The sequence below is a fragment of the Fusarium fujikuroi genome, chromosome FFUJ_chr03, assembly GCF_900079805.1.
Source record: "Fusarium fujikuroi IMI 58289 draft genome, chromosome FFUJ_chr03".
In the NCBI taxonomy this organism is placed as follows: Eukaryota; Fungi; Ascomycota; class Sordariomycetes; order Hypocreales; family Nectriaceae; genus Fusarium; species Fusarium fujikuroi.
Window position 1 is genome coordinate 241,080 of NC_036624.1, and position 18,815 is coordinate 259,894.

Below are 18,815 nucleotides of genomic sequence, written 5' to 3' on the forward strand. Positions count from 1 at the left end.
TGGGATAAGGAAACCGTGGGGTAACCTAACAACAGAAGTTTTGGCTTAGAATCCCCGAATTCAAAGACTGCAACATCATAAATCAAGAGCACGATAGTATTAGCACAGACAGTTCACTAGCTTGTTTGATATTTGTAGGCGTAAGTGGGAAGATAAACTATAAATAGCGGCCATCCCTTCTCCGTCTTAAGCATCAGGCTTCTTTCCATAGATTGAATATCTGCCAATAGTCAGTGCCTGATATTGTTCCCATTAGAAATACTCACATTGGATTATAGGCATGAATACTCGGATTATTCAGATCCTTCCTCGCATCAATAAGGAATGTAATAATCTCTTCCCTTGACCACCCGTGAGCCCTTGAAAATGACGCCATGGTTAGAGACTCCAAAGCGTTCCCAGAATTATAATTATTCCACGTTCCTAACTCTTTATACTTCTTATCTCGAGGCCACGAATTGGTAGGCCACTTGAATCTTTTATCGAAGACATCTATAAAGCCAACTTCTTGCATAATAGCTTTGATCGTGTCGAACTCAATAGATGCACTCCCAAGCTTAGTAAAAGCCTCTTCGAGCAGGATACACCACTTTGAGAGGGCATGATCTGGAGTAAGAGTTCCGTCGTCGGAAAGAATTGTACCACCAGTTTCCTGAATCTCGATATAGCCACCGGGCTTGAGGTTGCTGCACAGGTTAGTCTTTTGAATAAGAGTGGAGGTTGAAGACATGCTTGAATATTTTGCGGATGTACATCTCCCAGTCCTTGATACTAAAAACCATCATTCTGCTATGGATATAGTCAAATGGCTGACCATATTCCCAATCTTCGTCAATATCGTCAATAATGAAGCGAGCGTTTGGCGGAACACTAGAGACGTTAGCGGATCTTCTATAATCATATTGGTACTCACAAAGCTGGCTGAATTGGCGAAAGATCGACTCCAATGACCTATGCAGTTAGTAGAGACTCTGGTAGAGTTGTACGGTGAGATTTCTACCTCTACTTCTGGGTGCTCATCAGCATAGTCAATTGCCCATATTCCAGTTCCCGTGCCCAAATCGAGTACACGTCTAACCTCTGCAGTGGGGCCATTCGGCGGAGCAAGACCTAGTTTATCTCCGAATGTCAAGAGAAAAAGGTTATGCTGAAGGTCTAGTCTGTTAGTAGCATACTTGAACACAGTGATAGTGACATACCTAGACGCTCATTTTCGACCTGGTCATTTGGGAGATGATATCCTAACGAGGCTGTTAAAAATCGGCAGTTAGAGATGACAAAGCTCCTCACTTCCGTCTTTGTAACGATGGTATGTTCTACCGTTCTCATGCCGATAGTTCAAGATGGAGCTGGAGATGCTTGTTGTTGATGAAGTGGCATCCTGTTACCCGTCAGCCGAATCTCTTCACATGATGATTGACAAGCGCACAGTCCCGATTGACGAGTCTCCATCATCGGCGATCTACTATGCTTCAATATTAGACTTCTATAAATTGAAGCTATGATCTTACCTGTTCATCAGGATGAAGAACTTGGTCTGCTTCTACTGTCGACATGTTGATATTGAGGACGTGAAACCGCTCGATGCGGGATAAATGAAGATGGAGAATTGTGCGTGTTGAAATTTCTGATGGTTGCGTAGAAAGAATCCATATTCTCTGTTAAGCGAAGAAAGAATGATCAATATCACTGGCTCCCGTAGATTTACAGTAGCCAACATGCAGATGCGTGCGTGGCTACTGCATGGGTCAGTGGCCTGATATGATGTTGCCCCTCATCTTGGCTTCCGAGTCATTATACATCAGCCGCCTCGATTACAAGAGGGATAAATATCTGATAGACGAGAAAAATAAAACAGTCTTCCATGTTTAGGTATAATCCATTCGGTGACCGATAAAGTTGAAACAGAGTAAATTGCTGGGTCCATCCATACAATCGATATGCAGTTCAATCGGAATCTAAGCCCTAGCAAAGGCATCGGATGCTTAATCCAAATTTACTTGCCAAACAGTAACGTATTTTGTGGTTAATGTGGCTAAAGTTTATCCTAAGATCTTTAAGAAATAGTAAACTCAGTACTCCTACCTGTAAACGCATTAATCTTGCCTGTGATAGGAGTCTTGCTATCTCCATAATAGCTCAGCCGATACGTGCCAGAACCAACGTCCTTCGCATCCTGCCATCCAGTCTCCCAAGTGATAGAAACCTCACTCGACCCAAGCAACCCATCAAGTCTTTTCCACTCAAAGACAAGATCCCAGTCCTCGTCAGTCCGAACCTGAACCCACTTGGATCCGTCCTTCTTCTCAACTGCTGCATAAGTATCCTCCAAGTGAAGATTGTTTCGTGGATTGGCTCCCACGAATGTGGCGCTGATAGTATCTCCGACTGCAAACTTTGATTTGCTCACGTCGTTGATGATATCACCAAACTTGGTGCCAATCTTGGGGTTATCGTAAACGACGCCTGTGGTGAGAGAAATTGAGTTCTTTCGGTTATCAGGTGCAGCTGGACCAGTCGGTGGCTTTGAGGCGCCCTTTTCCTGTAATAGGTATCCGAGATAGCTCGTAGTAAGGTTGATGTAAGCGTCCAGACTATGTCTGCCATGGACAGTTGAGCCACCTTCGTAGCGCTGCATATCATATTCTTCGGGTGTAGTACAGTAATGAGCGTAAGTGTTGCCAGGTCCACCAGCGACAACGATGGGATCAATTCCAACACCACCTCTATCCTTGATCTCATCACTGATGCTCTTGCGCCAACGTCGTGAAGACATGGTCGTCAGCTCAGGTGCTGAGACGATGATGAAGAAGTTACCGACCCGTAGCATTTGGATATCGACGATATTGGGAGCCCAAGCATAAGGTAGTGTAATCTCACCAGCGTCGATGAGAATCGGCTTCGGTGACTGACATGCGACCTGCTCCTTGGTAGGATCGCGCAAGAACTTGGATACAAGAGCCCAGAAAGGACTGGCATCAGGTTCACCTGAGTCACCCTGCTTGAAGTCGAAATATCCCGGACCGTCGGTAGTTCCAGCGGCGAAGGAGTATCCAAAGGCTGCTGCACATGTCTTTGCCGACGTGCCATTAGGAAGTTGAAAGGTAAAGTCTGAGAAGTTTTTGAATGAGTGGTACCCAAGAACACTCTTTCCCGTAACTGGAACACCGGCTCCACCTTGCATCTGACCATATAGCTTGTCGGCCTGCTTAAAGACTCGACGACCAATCTCCCAGCATGACTTGGTGCCTCCGTCATTGAGTCCCCAGAAAGGACCTCGACCATGACAAGTGTCGATCTTGCCATTGCAAGTCGCATCCTTAAAGTCGCACTGCTGTCCTGAGCCATCTTCACACCAAGCCCCTTCGACATTTGGCGTAGTGTCAGCGACAGCAGCTTGGGAGAAGCCAGCCACGAAGTCATCGGTAGCTCCATTGGTTCCACGAACAGCTTGCTCCAGCAGATAGGCACTGACACCCTTGTTATCACCAGCAACAAGAGTGTTATTCATGTAAAGACTCGTGCCATGTACCGAGAACCACGTGAGCACCCCAGTCACTTTGCTGTCTGAGTCGCGAGTGAACTTGAGCATGGTCAGTTCCTTGTCGACCTCATCCTGGTACTTGTCCCGCTCCGATTTTGGATTAGCCTGATAGGCATACAGACTTCGATTGATGTTGACGTCTTCGATGCGAATCTTGCCTACGCTAAGACGGCCCTTGACAAGACTTTCATGCGCCCGCTTGACCGAAAGAACAGCGCCGTCAACGATGGCCTGATACGCTTGCTGATTGAATCCGAGAGCGGAGATCTGAGGCATGAGATAGTTGTTCCAACCTGCTGGTCCAGCGTGCGAATGCGTTCCGGTGACAGCGACATTGTCCGACGTATAGACGGAATACTCCGATCCCAGAGCCGCGATGCCCTCAAGGATACCTCTGCGAACAGCAGTGTCACCAGACTGAGTATCCAATACGAAGTACACAAATCGCTCTTTGGGTACATCTGGATTGCCCACGATGAAAGCCCGGGAGTATAGACGTTGGCGCAAGCCTGTTCCTACCTGCCCGAGGTCGGCATAGCCCATGAGATTAAGCTCGACGACAGGACCAGTCACGTCAGCTTTGCCGACACCGAGCAGGTAAACATCGCCAGAGTCATCAGCTCGCTTGGCGTTATCGTTGGGAGAGTCTTCAGACGAGGGGACGGCGAGACATGATGCTGTCTGGAATAGGAAGGTGGTGAAGCTCAGGTATAACAGGAGCACATAAGAGAGATTGCGATAAGTTGCGGTGAACATCATGACCACGATATAATTGGGTCAACGAATGTTTTGGCTCTGCAAATCATGTTCAACAAATGTGCGATGTCCCGAGGTATTTATAGTATTTACTCATCATTCGGTGGTGGCTTAAAGTGATGCGATAAGTGGCTTCCCAAGCCGTCTACTCAATTCAGTCGCATACCTTTCAGCTATCACATTCACAAAATCAAGTAAACTCCAGCCTTTTCAATTACTTACAGACCGTTATATATACCAGAACCGAGGCAATTACCCAAAAGAGCCAAGAATATGCATCTCTGACCCTCTGACGGTATCTCGCATACGGAAATCCTACCGATTCGAGATATCAGCCATTTAACCGATCGCTTGTGGGTTGCAGTGCAGGTTCTGTTTTAAGGAGATGGCCCGGCAGAAGCAATTCACGTGGCAGCCATCAGTGCGAGAAACAAGGCACGCGAGACATCCCCGCATCTTGAAGTACCGAATTACTTTGAATTGGTCAAAATAGTTTGTAGGTAGTCAATTACCGCCTACAAGATTAAGCTTCCGGGTGACAACATTAGTCATAAGAACATAATATATAGTTTTTCTTTAATATAAACTTCTACCTCAAACCCTTCCGCGATGACCAAAAAATCTTATTGCAGGTCTCAAGACTTTACGAACGTGGTCAAGATAGGAAGCTGGATCTTTTGTTGAGATGGTGTGTGAGTGCTACGATACGTCACGCGAGGTTTCTTATCAGGAATAGGTCGATAGCAGCCCATGCATGCCGATCTAATCTAGGAATTATCTCTGCGGTATCCGTAGACTATGCATTCTCGCCTTCTGCTATCCTGGCCATTTCTGCTCGTCCAATTGTCCCGTACCGCTGTGAGTCAAACATCCACCGAATAATCGTCTCTGTAGCCTGGAACATCTCGCGCTGGCTCTCCTCCAGGTCTGGCGCCTGTACCGCGCTCATGTTTGATAGGTCAATTGGCCTTTGCTCAAGGCTCATATTAGCCATCTGCGATTGCATTGCCCATCCGTCATCTCGCATCTGTAATGTGTCTTCATGCCGCTTCTTGAGTGTCTCTCCCCGAGTAAGCGCTTCCTCCGGATAGTCCGGAATAGACTCCAATTCATTTATCACACTTCGCATGTCCTCCAGCATAGTATCTGGAACTGTCTCGCTCCAGCCTTCGATAGCTACTTCATAGCAGCCCAGCGCGAGATTAATTGGTGTTCCACCGCCAAAGTATCGCTGTGCTGGTCCAAAGTCTTGACGGAATCTGATATTGGGATCAGCGCCGCTACGGAGTAACTTTCCGACAAGGAAATGATTTTGGAACAAAGCGGCTCGGCACAAGGCGGTGCCCATTTTTGGATGATCAAAGTTTATGCACTCTCTGGCTGCAAAGGGTGAGTTCTCGGACAGCATGCATTGGACTTGCGCCGTGTAGATCTCTGCTTCAACTACGTTCTTGCGGGCCGGTGGTGAAGAAGCCAGGATAGTCCATGCGCTTTGTTGTTCGGCAGGGTCACCGATGTGATCGACAATAAAGTCAAACTGCTCATTGTGATGTAGCAAAGCCCTTGAATCAGATGATATATGATTTGGTTTTAGGAGATATCGTAGAATGGACAGCGATGTCTCCGTTCTTTGCTCAAGGAGCTCCTTGAAGATGGAGATCCTTGGAGGGTCGGGCCCTAATTGATAAGGGCTGCCAATTTGCGCTCCATGCTGAATCAGAAGATTTGCTAGGTCAAGGTATCCATGTAAGATAGCTTCAACAACAGGCGGTCTAGTCCCTGCTGGATGATCCGTAACGGAAACCCCGGACGCTATGAGCTCTTCCGCTATGACTATCCCAGGGGGGGAAGAAGCCGGTCTCGCAGCCAGGTCATGGAGTAGAGTCCGTGGACACTCGGAATAACTTTCGATCTCACAGCCGTAGTCTCTCAACAGTCGAAACACCCTCTCGTCATTGAGCAATATCCCTTCGCGCATGGGTCGATTGTCAGGCGAGCCAGAGGGATTATGGCCCATTTTTAGTAATGCTTCCACGATATCACGATTCCCAAGTCGAATCTGCATGCACAAGGCTTCTCCCGACTGTTCTCTGGTGGAGGAAGTTGTACTCAGTAATTCTCTCTGCTCCTTAAAAATAGCAAGCGTTTCTTCGACATCGGAACGATATCTCGGGCCGTTTCTGATGAGACGGCTGAGCAAGGAAAACGTATCTCGATTGCCCGCCTTTTTCTCCTGAGTCGCCTTCAAAAGAGTGAGATCGTCAAAACCATTAAACAATCCTGAAATTCTGGATTCATCATGATCTTGATATAAGAATAGTCGAAGGAAATTTGGTAATGCCAGCATGGCGGCAAGCTGGATGGGTGACTTTCCGTCAACTTGAACCATGGGGTCAGCTCCAAGTGCGATGAGGACTTGCGCAGCATGAATATTCTGGAAGAGAACACATCGCTCGAGAGGCGTCGTTTGGATAGACATAGTTCCCTCCCAGTCGGCATGCGCTTTGAGGACCTCGGCTCTCATACCACCCGACGCAGCATCGATCAGGCCTCCCGCGTTCAGCAGGCCTCTCGCCATTGGCATCATCTCGTCTTTCTCAAATCTCCAGAGCCAGTAGATAGGGGTGTCTTGTCCCAGAGGATGACCTTTTGGATCCGCGCCGTGGCGAAGGAGCGCTAGAGAAGCGTCCAGGTGAGCATTCCGACAAGCACAGACTAACGGCGTTTCTTCACAATCTTGATTCGGGAGGTCGATGTTTAGCTTGAACGTGTTGATAAGATGGTCGATTGTCTTGGCTTGTCCGCGGGCTGCTGCCATGTGCAGAATTCCGTGTCCACGGCTGTTGACAAAGATTCTGTCGAAATGAGTCACTTGCTGAACATTCTCACTCATTACAGGTGAGCTCCTCAGTGACTGCTCATACGCTCCTCCAAGCTCCTCTTTCAGTTCTCGCTGAAGTTGTTCCACATTATCGACCGAAAATTCTTTCCTCAAGTGTCGAGGCAAGAATGCAAGTGAACCAGGAACACCACTGAAGTAATTCGCAAGCCTCCTTGCGTTCTGGTATGTTTCAGTTGCCTTCTGTCTCTGCTCATCACTCAGCAGCGGCAAAGCATCCTCGAGATCTTGGCCGACCTGCCATCCTCCACGAAGAGTAGCCCACTGCAGACTAGACGGGAAGACGGCTAACAGCTCAGGTGGTGTTTGCCCCAGGGCTTGGCTCACGCGCCATACGCACGACGCTGCGAGATACTCGAACCCGCTTGAATCATCAGATCCGGTCACTGCGTCACTTGCCGCTCTTCGAAGTGCAGCACAAGCTTTCTCGGGGTCGAGGGAAGTGCCGAACTCGGCGATGTGGCATCGAAAGAGAAACCAGGCTGCAAAGAGTTTATGGAGCTCCACATCACGACTTTGGTCACCAGAGTCCGAGATGGCTTGAAGTGCTTCGATGATATGTTCCTGCTGTTGCCATGACAGGATGTTCTTCAGCTTCTCAGGCTCAAAGACGAAGCCTGGGTTTACTGGAGCTTTGACGATGGGCCGAAAGCCGGGGCTGCAACAAGTGTTAGCATAAATAAACGTGCTTTTTTAGCATATCTTACGTGTTGTTCTGAGGATCATAAGTAGCTCCAACAGTGCCTAAAAATAGGCCAGCGCCATCTGCACTTATTCCATGCTTTCCCTGTGGGGATGTCAGCCCGGAATGTGGAAGATTCTCCGCCTCATGGTGGAGGATCCGAAGGGGAACTGTTTGAGGGGAGGAGGTCACTCACCGGAAGTTCATTGTCTTCAACTTCCTTCCACTTGCGATTCATTTGGTCGACGTTGTTCAAGTAGTCATCAATTGCCGAAAGACTAGGGTAGTAAGAGATCAGTCGAGTTGCACTATGGTATATCTGGGGGAGTTTTCACATACGGGATACCTCTCAGAGCAGCCTGTGCCTTGGCCAAAGACCTATCTGCCAGATTCTTTTGGATCGTCTGTTCAAGGACATATAGAACCATCTCCGTACAATCCTGGTTGATCTCACGCATATCAAAGTAGTCTTGGATCATTGATGTCGCTCTGTGTAGAAGTCGTCCCGACCGCTTTAATTGAGCTAGCGTTACCGAACCCGAAGGTTCTCGTCGAGGACTAAACTCATAATGGAGGTTCGCCAAATCGCCATCTGCAAATATTTCGCAGACAAGTAAACCAAAAGAGTAGACGTCGCATAGCTTTGCGGCCTCTGCCGTGACTATGCCGTCGGTTTCCGGTGCCGCGTATCTCGGTGTCTTGCAGATGAAGCGATAAGAGTCATGCTTCTCAGAACCATAGACAGCGCCTCCAAAATCAGCCAATTTAGCTATATAAGCCCCATTGCTGGATTTATCTGCGAATATCAGTACGTTCTGACGCTTGATGTCGCTGTGGATAATGCTGCAGGCGTGAATAATCGAGAGACCTTTCCCCGCATCGTATAGCAGCTTTTGCTTGACAGCGAACGAAAGTGGAGATTTTGAATTACTCTGCAGATCCTCTAAGGTTCCGTGCTCTGCATGCTCAATGACAAGTTGAGGATAGACGCTTCCGGATGCGCCGTTGGGTCCCCAGCACAAACCGACGAGACGAACGATGTTAGGGTGGTACCGAAGGGTCTCGTGAAGAAGAGCGCGAATTTCGAGCAGTACATGATCCCAGCCTGCTTTGGTAGATCATCAGATTGAGACTGGATTCGAACAGTTTTCAAGGCCACGACTCGGTTTTGGCGGATAATTGCAGGTGCAGAGCTGATCGCTTGAGGGTTTGGGATCGCTTTGGCCCGTTCTACTGAGAATGTTGCCCCGCGGTCGATGAATGAGCGCTCGGTGAAGCCTTTGATGTACTGATCGATAAAAACAGTTTCTGTGTTGCGTCCCTTTTTTTCCAGGGATGAGACATGGGCCAGGAAAGTTGGGAATCTGTTTTCATTTCGAGTGAGCTGTTCCTTGATTTGTTGCTCGACAGATTGGAGCTGTACACTGCTTGCCGGTAGCGTTGAGGGAGCCTGCCATAAAATCTGGCTGAAAGGGTCAATAATTGTCTCCATTTTGAGTGGTTGACGTGATGAAGGACTCAGCATGCGAAAAGAACGAAGTTGAGAATGAAATCTGCCTTGGCTCTGTGATGTCTCGGACGCTGCGCCTGCATAGTATGATAACGCTGATGTTGTGATTGTGATTGGCTACCCTAAGCCACCCAAGTTCAGCTCAGCCCAGCCCATTCAGTTCTAGGCCCTCTCGATGCATCTGCCACGTAAGAGTTCGATTTCAGGCTGCACTGGTTATGCCTTGATCAAAATTGCCTCATATGACTTGATATCAATCAAATAAACATCAAACACATCGGATCTAGCGGCTCAAGAACCAGAATCCAGCCGGCCAATCTCTATCCTAGCTAGCTCACACCACTAGCCCAGCCACGACCCAGCAGCCCAGTACAATGCTTGATCCAGGGTCAATCATCGCTCTCACGCAAATCACATATGAAGGCGCCAAACGAGCTGTAGACCTAGTCCTCACAGCGATACACTTTCCCAAAGACTGCGAGGAGTTGTTTGTGCAGCTGAAGCTCGAGCAGTTCCGTCTGCAGTGCTGGGGTCGAAGTGCGGGGTTGGAGCAAGGCAGACTCATCGAGGCTCTACATCCGATCTTCCCGGAGATACGAAACGCACTTGACTGCATAAGTGCACTTTTCCAGGACTTGAATAAGTTACAGGCAAAGTTTGGTATCGTGTCTACGTCTGTGGAGGATGTAGGTCACAGGCAAAAGGAACTAGCGTACAAGTGGAATGAAGAGCTACATAAGCAGGGCCTAGCACTTTCTGGTAAATAGGTTGAAGATGGGGCCCCGTCTCTGATCTCGAAGGAACAGAAGGCGTTTTTCCCGGTCGGGACCTTCAAGGTTAACCTACCAGCTCGTCTACGATGGGCATTAGGGAACAAGTCCAAGTTCCGCGAGTGCGTGGCCGAGCTGGAAAGGTACACCAACAAACTAAACCAACTGTTACCAGAGCGGCAGAGCCTTCAGTACAAACAAGACTGGACAAGAGTGAACATAATAATCGTCGGAAAGGCCGACGACGAGCACACTGTTTCCCTCCTACGAAATGCCCTCGAAGGAAGTCCGGCGATGGAATCATCACTCCGAGGGCTGGTGGACAGAAAGTCAGTCGCTGCAGCTCCGAGTACGACAAACTTCCTCCGAGGCAACCCACAGCTAGACATAAGTGCTTTCTCTATGCGTCCGGGAATCCGGGACAAGGACAGATTTATCACAACAAGTAAAACTACTGGTGAGCTGGTTGTCTTTGAAAAGAAGTCGTGGGATGATGAACGGTCCATGGCCAACCGCTCTAAACTCCAAATGCGGCTTGGCCGACTTGTTGCGATGCTCCGTCCAGGCAGAAGTGACTGCATCTTGAAAGCCATTGGTTTCGCAGAAGATGAAATCAGTAAATGTTGGTGGATCGTGTATGAGATGCCCTCTTTCATATCAATGAATCCTAACCTTCGTGTCATGACGCTTCACGAGCGGTTGGGGCGTCAATCTTTCCATCTGGCTCCCCTCGAAGTTCGGATGAAACTCGCCTTCTCGCTTGCATCAGCATACTCAGAGCTTTTTAGCAGTGGCTGGGTTCACAAGGCTATTAGCAGCCACAGTATCGTGTACTTTGGTCCTTACACTGATATACTTCGTCCTTCTGTTGTCGGTTTCGAATTTTCTCGTCAGGACACCGAAGAGTCAAACGTTGATGCCGCCAAGGCGCCGGCACAAGTCGAAAGGAGCATCTACCGACATCCTGATTATATCGGTAGCGAGGCAATGAGATACAAGACGCAATATGACATTTATTCGTTCGGCCTCGTGCTGATAGAGATTGCGTTCTGGCAGCCACTAAAGGATGTCTGTCCTTACGCCAAGGGGGATATCTTTGGCAAAGAAGAGGCCAAGAATGTACAGAAATGGGCAGTTCATGTTGCAGACACACAGTTTGCTTTCAGAGTTGGTACTGCGTATGCCAATGTTGTGAGCTGGTGTCTCAAGAGTGGAGCGAGAGTTAGCAAAGACCAAGAGGACTGGCATCCAGCTTTGGCGTTCAATGACCATGTTGTTGTCCCACTTTCTAGAGTATAACATTTGAACTCGAAGTCAAGTCGTTATACCAGGATTCCAAACAAAAACGGCAACTACTACTTAGACAATGAAGATATCCTGCTTTTCTAACCTCCCCTGATCAACCATCTCCCCTGCCTCGCCATCCATGAAACCATGCGCATAGGCTGAACACACAATCCTATAAACCGCTATGTCATCCCCGCCTTGCCGATTCAACTCAGCCTTCCTTAGAATCATTGGGACTTTGGCGCCATCCAGAACCACCACAATATCGCCTTGCTGCACATGCGGTCGCACCAGCAGAAACACTCCATTATCTGTCATTGTGAACATGAGATCCCTGTTGTACGGCGCGTAGCCAACATATGCTAACTGCATCTTATCTTCAGCCTCGGGATCATGACTAAACGCATATCTGGAAAGTCGCCAGTTGTCACGGACCTTATAGTTCTTCAAACCGCCGATGAACCCTTGACTGGTATAGTCGCGATTGTGCACTTGAAGAGAGGCAATTTCTGAGTCCCGTAGGCGGCGTATCCGGGGCGGATGCGTACAGTCCCTGAAAAGGGTCCGCAAAAATGCGCAAAAGGCTGTTTCGCACATAGACTCGTGCGGACCATGAGGTCTTACTGAGGAGAATTGGATCTCCGGCTCCGAAAGAATTTCCTCACTCCTACTGCCACCAAACTTCGGCTCATAGAGCCTACTGTCGGGGTTTCGTACGGCCTCCTTGCCCAAATACACCTCCATTAAGAATCCTGCTTCCCTTTCTTCACTTCTAATAAATCGGTTCCAACCCCCTTTTTTGAAGTGACTTTCAGTAAGTTCCTGCTTTCCTAGGCCGGGAGAAATAATAACACGTCTCTGGAGGATCGGTCCGACATTCCCTAGCTTCACGCCTCTCAAAGCTAGCATATTTTCACCGTGCCCCAGAACCCGGCAAGGAGTCGTGCAGTGCTTACTTCCAGCAGCGAATATATCGCGCTGTGCAAAAAGAACTGGCACACAAGTTTCGGGTTTTGCGTCAAACTCAGCAGCCCAGGAAGGGAGATCTCCCACGCTAAAATGTTCAAGCGCCCTAGGACCTCCCCAGAGTTCAAAAGGATTTTGGCAGATGATATCGAGATTCCCAGAATAGTTTATGAGTGACAGAGTCGTTCTCTTATACACATCCACCAACGGCTGGGTGTAATTGACCTCAATACCAGGGTCTGGTGCTACTAGTCCAAGGAGTCCGTAGATCTTATCCCTCGGATCTGTAGATTCCTTGGCCCTAAAACGCGTCAGGACATCGAGGAAGTCTGAGGTAATCTTGCCACGTTGACTCAATATCCGACGCTGATCTTCGATCCGCTTTGCTGGAAGGAAGACCTTGCTGAAGCTCCTATAGTAGGACATCGAATGAGTCGGATAGTCTGTATGGAACGCACCGATATAAGGTTCATCTTTGAGAAAGTCGGTCAAGCAAGACCATTCGAGTTCAGCTCTACCACAGATCATAGTTACCCGCGGTGCTAGTGAAAGTTCCTGCATTACCCAGAGGCGACTCCACAGAGTTGGGCTTCCAAATAGCGCTACCAGTGCTTTCTGTACCTTTGTAAAAGTAGGGTTCCCTATTATCCGATATAAATCTTGAGTAGCTTTGAGCCTTTGACCATTTCGATTGAACCTTTTCATGAAATCCATTCCTTCTTTTACTCTCTGCTCTTCCTTTTCGATGGACTGTGGAGTGTAAGGGGTCTTGTCCTGTAACCTCATGGCAGCCATTGGGTCTAGCCACGCTATGTCTCTCTCACAACTCGAGTAGAAATGCCTCATCAGACCTACCTGCTCGCCGCGCTCCTTATCATTCAGTTGGTTGATGCATATTGCATCTACCCAGAGGACCCTAGCCTTATGCCTTTGCCGGAGTGAGGTCAAAGCATATTTCAGACTGGGCGTAATACAAAAGGGATGACTGTTGAGGGAGATTGGCTCTGAAAGGTCGGGATGCCCCCAGACGTAAGACAGCGCTTCATAGCTTGGCCGAGTTGAAGCAGTATCTGGACTCAGCTCTGCGTGCAGGAGGGTGCAACTAAGTGAGGCACCGGGATCAATAGGAGGGTGGACACTAAGCAGCCGAATTTCTTGACGGCTGTTGTCAAGATTCCTATAAATCGCCTTGGATACTTGTTCATTGATAGGGCTACGACAATATCCGGAGGATTTCATGGAGAGTAATCGGCTGGAGTTTTGTACCCGATTTGCGGACATTATATGATGTACCGGCTGATTTCTAGTACTCTCGCGAAGGACGGGTAGCAAATGGTGCTGTGTTGCTAAGGCCGGCAGTCCGGTACATGTTCTAATATCCAAGAGTCGCATAGTTGTTGATTTCGATACATGTAATAAAGGACAGGTTAATCGAAGGACATCGAAGACTGTTTGCCGACTCTGATATTACTTCTAATTCTTAGTAATGCGGTAAATATCCAGCTTGATAAGGCGGGGTAACAAAATAGTAAAGGATAATACATATAGATACAACAATTATAATTGAAGACTTATACCTATATTGAGCTCAATATCTCTATTGCTTTGTTCTTGTGTTTGTGCCTGTTGCAATTTTACCTTAGTAGCTAATAAAACCTTTGACATTGCATGATGTTTTACGTTTCGTGCGTATCCCCATATACGCCAGACCAATCAGAGACGGAAATGGCGCAACGCAGGAGGGCCTGATGGTGTCTATAACGACACAAAACGAACATCGCTTCTTTCTTTTGGCAGAACACTTATTCTAACCAGGGGATATGCGCTTCCCTATGGCCGCTATCGGACAGCAATATTGAACATGCTTAAAGACATCAATAGCAACACGGTAATATCTTCTTCTCCATACTTGGTAAATTTACCTAGAACAATTACAATTGCCTTAGCAACCACAGCCATCGCAATCGCAGCACCCGTCATCATCATCATCCTTCTTTGAGCCCTCTTTGCTGCCGTTTGCTTTCGTCATCGGCTCTTGCGATTGATACTGATGCTCATACGCCGATCCGGCCCCCACGACTGTCGCGCCCGCAGTGCCGTACAAGACTGTGCGCATGTAAAACTGAAATGCCTTGATGTTTTCATCTGCGGCAATAAGCTGTAACTCATGATATGCCGTTTGAATATTCTTTTCGAACCATGGAAAGTCGAGGGCGCAGTCCTCGGGCTGTTTGATGATACGCTTTGCAAATTGCCGCAAGAAACTCTGACAGTCGTTGAAACCGAGGACGTATACGCCAAACGATTTGTGAGCGGCCTCGCATTCCTCGTCAACTCTCTTCTCCGACATCTTGGTCCAGCCGATCTGGCAGATATAGTAGTCTTGAGCATACGGCTTGCCCTCGCTGTCAAGGCTCTCTTGTCGAAGCCGCATCATCTCGTCTTGCATGGACCATGGCGCAATTTTGCTCTCGTAGTCAATCGACGGTACCAAAGACCCGACAAGATGTCCTTTTGGCAGGCTTTTGTACTTTTGTCGCGACGGGAGCCTCAGCTCGTATTTCTTGCCGTACACGAATAACGCCCAGTGGTATAAATGGCCGTCTTTAATCCGACGAGAGAACCACACATTTTCGCCTCTGCTTCTGTCCTGCTCCTGTGCCTTGCGTCGCTCGACCTCTTCCTCGAGTCTTTTCCTGTGCGCTTCGTCCTTTGCAAGGGCCTTGGCCTCGAGTGTATGGATAACCGTCATGATGGATAGAGATGCCGATTGTCGAACTGGATCTTTCGACTAGATTCTTGCAGGCATAAAAGGGAATACGCTCTGCCCATCCACCTAGGCGATTATTTTATCACAGGTGCATTGCATATTCGTCTTTATAATTGATGCCCTAGCATGCTTATACCTGCCATTACGGCACAGCTGGTAGATCAGCGGCCAATATGATCGCTTCTGGGTACTCTGTAGCCGAAGTGCTTATCAACCCCCCTGTTCTAGCATGACGCCAACTAATCAGGTGGTCGGAATGACTTGTGAACTGCACAGTGACGTTATGTTCCTTCGTCATGACCACCATGATGAAAAGCTTGATTTGTCGTTTAGGTGTGCGATAAGTGAGATTCAGTAACTGCTTCTCTTGCTCCCCAATAATAGTCATAATTTAGCAGCCTCAACCATTCACAGCAAGGCCTATCATGACGTCAGCTATCAGCGGCTGCATTCTGGTCTTGTGACTGACAGGTCCTTCGGAATCTTATGCCACCTTTTTTCCTACAATCAACGCGAACGAACCACTATTGAGGAAACTCTGAAGACACAATACCCTTCATCGACAGGCAATGCACGAAATCTCTCGACAACACACCCTGACTACGGTCAGACGAGTTCCATTCGATCAATCCGTATCACTCTTTGACATTCCCGACGGCACAAGAAAAATGGGACACTCCAAGCCAGGTACTCTTGTCCTGCCTGCCGTTTACACGAACCAAGGGAAACTCCATCGACTCAGTTTTGACTATGGCGTCGGAAAATATCTACAAGTTGATCTAGACGTGTCTAGGCTGAATGAAATCCATAACCACCTCTGGATGGTCGGGAAGCCGATGCCTGGACGACCGCTACATCAACATCTTGTGTACGGTCGGAAGATTGTGTGTGCTGAGCAGGCAGACCTTCACCTGCTTTGGGATGACTATCGGCTGTTTGTGAAGCCTTGCGCAGACTATTTATTGTCGTTCGACTTTTGGGAGCGATATCTGGGCGGCGGCGATGACAGCTTATGGGCTATTGCTGCTGGTATGGTCCAGTCATATACATGGCTGATCCAGGACAAGTCCGACTGGAAGATCGCGCAGGCAGAGGGTATTCTTTCAGACTCCATCACCTGGGAACGCTGGACGGCCTTCGTCTCTTCCTTCACCGACCATCTTGAAGCACAAGATCTCGATGTCAATCCACGCTTTAAGTACGGCAACCTTCGGCTCCCACGGATCCAATGGATATGGCGATTCCGTTCTCATACTGGTGGTGTACACGCATTCGTCAATGGATATCTGAACCCATACTCTAGTTACCGTCATTTCTTCAATCAGATGGTGGCGCCCATCACGGTGGCAACGGTTTATTTTGCGCTTATCTTGGCCGCGATGCAGGTCGGGCTGGCCACGACGATGCTGCAAGAGAGTGACGCATTCCAGAGCGCGTCCATGTGCTTTACTGTGTTGGCTATTGTTGGACCGATCGCAGTGGTTGTAGTTCTGGTGGCCGGGGTCATGGGTTACGTATTCATGTGGAACCTGTGTCACGCGGTGAGGTTAAGGAGGATGGAAAAGTTGGAATCCAAGATGTTAGGTAAACAGGAAGTGTAAATACAAATAGTAGTCTATTATCTTACCATAGTAATAGTGGTCCTAGCTATTATAAGTCGAGCAAAGAAAGCTGAGATTTCCTTGATAATTATGTCCATAGGCCTCTGGGAACTATTTTGACCAGGTCTGTCTGAAAGCCAACGTAATACCGAATCTCGTCCTTATCCCAGGGTATGGGGATAATACTAAGGTGATTCAAGAATGGTTGACGTCCGTTACGATAGTTTACAATGCTTATTTGGGTTTCTCGCCTCTTGTGTACATTTTTCTTAAGACTGTACACAGCTACGCCGTCTGCAAAGTGCCTAGGGAAGCCTCTATAGACTTCCCCCTCTGGCGATTGTAGGAACCGACAGTTCCTACAAAGAGCTTCACGTCGACTATATCCCGTGAGAGTTTGAAAGCTATCAGAGACGAATACTATGGGGCAGTCTTCAAGAGTGATGTCGCAGACGACAAAGGAACATGACATATCGATATGGCCGATTTTTAACTGGGGATCTTTCCGAGTAGCAACCAGCCAGAGCACTCTGGCGGCGTCTAATCCGCTTGTGCTATGAATCCCTTTCAATCCGAGTGTCGTCAAATCGTCATAGACTGTAGGTATTTGGGCCTTTTTATTGTGATTCATGACCTCGCGGCAGAATTTGGGATAAGAAGCATTGTGCGTTGATGATTGGTCTCCCCCACTGCCTCGGATTTATGGTTGCACCTGGTGTCGTCAGACGAGCTTCGGTGTTGGAAGGATTCTCAGACTCTGAATCAATGAATGTATCTTTCGGTCCCGATATCAAATCTTCCATCCACTTTGGCATCCTTCCTTCAACCGTTAGTAAATCGGGGTTGAATGAATAGATACCAAGCGCGGGAGGGTTTGTTTCACTAAACAATCCCATATTCTTCTTTCCTGTGATTGGTACTGTGCTGTTGTTGTCGTTGACTCGGCGTGATACTGATGTATCTGGTAACGCTTGTTGTGTATCAAGCTCATCGCAGTCTTCGGACGAACGTTGAACTGGTGATCCAGGAAACGATGCTGGAGGTGAGTCACAGAGTGACCCGGTATACTCGAGAAAACGCTTCATTGCAAAATCGACTTCTGTCCCATACCATTCGGAGCCTTTGCACCCTACCACACTAGCCAACTCGATACGATCATTATCCAAAGCCTGCAGCCTGGATTTTATGTCTTTGAATTCCTCTTTAAAGTGTGTTTCGATGCTTTTGCTACGTTCATTCAATGACGCAATGGTAGAACTAAGGCCATAGATGTCAGAAAAGAGGATGACCACGGATATCATGGTGCACTTACAAGGTCATAGCACTCAGCGCCATATCCAACGATACTTTATATGTCGTAATCGTATCCCGAAAAAGATGGATCTCCTTGTCTTTCAACGCCCAGGCCATTTGCTTCCAAATCCGAACTTGGATGGTCCCATCTCTTGAGGTCTGAGTGAAACCTTGTAGCAAGGCCGTGAACTCGTCGAATAGGTTCAAGCAATTCTCCAAAGGTGCTTTTAAGCTGGCACAGAGGGCGAGGTGACTGGATAACCTATCCTGGACATTCGTGATATGGGCAAGGATCTCATACAAGGCCCTCAAATCGGTCGATATAGCGGCGATGTCTTTTGGTGCATCTTGAAGGCTATTGATAAATTCGTAAAGTCGCTTAGAGCCGTGTATTAGTGCACCTACAATGCCAACGACACTCGCTGTGAGAGAAAGCGGATCAGACTTTGTGAAAATGAGTCCTTGCAATGTATTGAAGGAAATGCCAATGGCTGGCGGGGAAGATTTACCGACCGTTTATTATTTCTATTTTCAGCCGCAGACATCGATTATTACGTATTTACTTTAGTAGCATAATTTGCCAAATGAAATGCAGCTATTTGACTTCCAATTGGCTGTTGGTCATGAGCGTCTCGCAGTCTGCCTTGCGGCAGCCCAGCGACCTGGGAGCCTCGCCGAGAGCCCTGTTAGGTTTTGATGCATAAGTGGCTGATTACAAGAATATCGTAATCTCACCG

The 18,815-nt window shown here is 48.1% G+C and overlaps 8 protein-coding genes; 2 read left to right on the top strand and 6 right to left on the bottom strand.

Annotated features, from left to right (window-relative positions):
* Window positions 1–186: 186 nt before the first annotated feature.
* FFUJ_02180 (related to methyltransferase) lies at window positions 187–1,556 on the bottom strand (the record flags this gene model as incomplete). XM_023573880.1 has 9 exons in its annotated part: window positions 187–220; window positions 267–686; window positions 754–870; window positions 914–951; window positions 1,001–1,155; window positions 1,200–1,241; window positions 1,291–1,381; window positions 1,430–1,462; window positions 1,512–1,556. The coding sequence occupies 9 exons, from the start codon at window positions 1,554–1,556 to the stop codon at window positions 187–189; spliced, it is 975 nt and encodes a 324-aa protein (XP_023427328.1).
* A 500-nt stretch (window positions 1,557–2,056) lies between these two features.
* Window positions 2,057–4,300, bottom strand: FFUJ_02181 (related to ceramidase; the record flags this gene model as incomplete). The annotated part of the gene is made up of 1 exon (XM_023573881.1): window positions 2,057–4,300. One exon carries the CDS (start codon window positions 4,298–4,300, stop codon window positions 2,057–2,059), a length of 2,244 nt encoding a protein of 747 aa, XP_023427329.1.
* A 796-nt stretch (window positions 4,301–5,096) lies between these two features.
* Window positions 5,097–9,373, bottom strand: FFUJ_02182 (uncharacterized protein; the record flags this gene model as incomplete). XM_023573882.1 has 5 exons in its annotated part: window positions 5,097–7,857; window positions 7,907–7,986; window positions 8,078–8,159; window positions 8,221–8,846; window positions 8,906–9,373. 5 exons carry the CDS (start codon window positions 9,371–9,373, stop codon window positions 5,097–5,099), a joined length of 4,017 nt encoding a protein of 1,338 aa, XP_023427330.1.
* Window positions 9,374–9,765: 392 nt separating this feature from the next.
* On the top strand, window positions 9,766–11,460 carry FFUJ_02183 (uncharacterized protein; the record flags this gene model as incomplete). XM_023573883.1 has 2 exons in its annotated part: window positions 9,766–10,150; window positions 10,241–11,460. The coding sequence occupies 2 exons, from the start codon at window positions 9,766–9,768 to the stop codon at window positions 11,458–11,460; spliced, it is 1,605 nt and encodes a 534-aa protein (XP_023427331.1).
* A 60-nt stretch (window positions 11,461–11,520) lies between these two features.
* On the bottom strand, window positions 11,521–13,653 carry FFUJ_02184 (related to heterokaryon incompatibility protein (het-6OR allele); the record flags this gene model as incomplete). Its single annotated transcript, XM_023573885.1, has 1 exon — window positions 11,521–13,653. One exon carries the CDS (start codon window positions 13,651–13,653, stop codon window positions 11,521–11,523), a length of 2,133 nt encoding a protein of 710 aa, XP_023427332.1.
* A 703-nt stretch (window positions 13,654–14,356) lies between these two features.
* Window positions 14,357–15,166, bottom strand: FFUJ_02185 (uncharacterized protein; the record flags this gene model as incomplete). The annotated part of the gene is made up of 1 exon (XM_023573886.1): window positions 14,357–15,166. The coding sequence occupies one exon, from the start codon at window positions 15,164–15,166 to the stop codon at window positions 14,357–14,359; it is 810 nt and encodes a 269-aa protein (XP_023427333.1).
* Window positions 15,167–15,852: 686 nt separating this feature from the next.
* Window positions 15,853–16,785, top strand: FFUJ_02186 (uncharacterized protein; the record flags this gene model as incomplete). The annotated part of the gene is made up of 1 exon (XM_023573887.1): window positions 15,853–16,785. One exon carries the CDS (start codon window positions 15,853–15,855, stop codon window positions 16,783–16,785), a length of 933 nt encoding a protein of 310 aa, XP_023427334.1.
* A 617-nt stretch (window positions 16,786–17,402) lies between these two features.
* Window positions 17,403–18,086, bottom strand: FFUJ_02187 (uncharacterized protein; the record flags this gene model as incomplete). Its single annotated transcript, XM_023573888.1, has 1 exon — window positions 17,403–18,086. The coding sequence occupies one exon, from the start codon at window positions 18,084–18,086 to the stop codon at window positions 17,403–17,405; it is 684 nt and encodes a 227-aa protein (XP_023427335.1).
* Window positions 18,087–18,815: the final 729 nt, after the last annotated feature.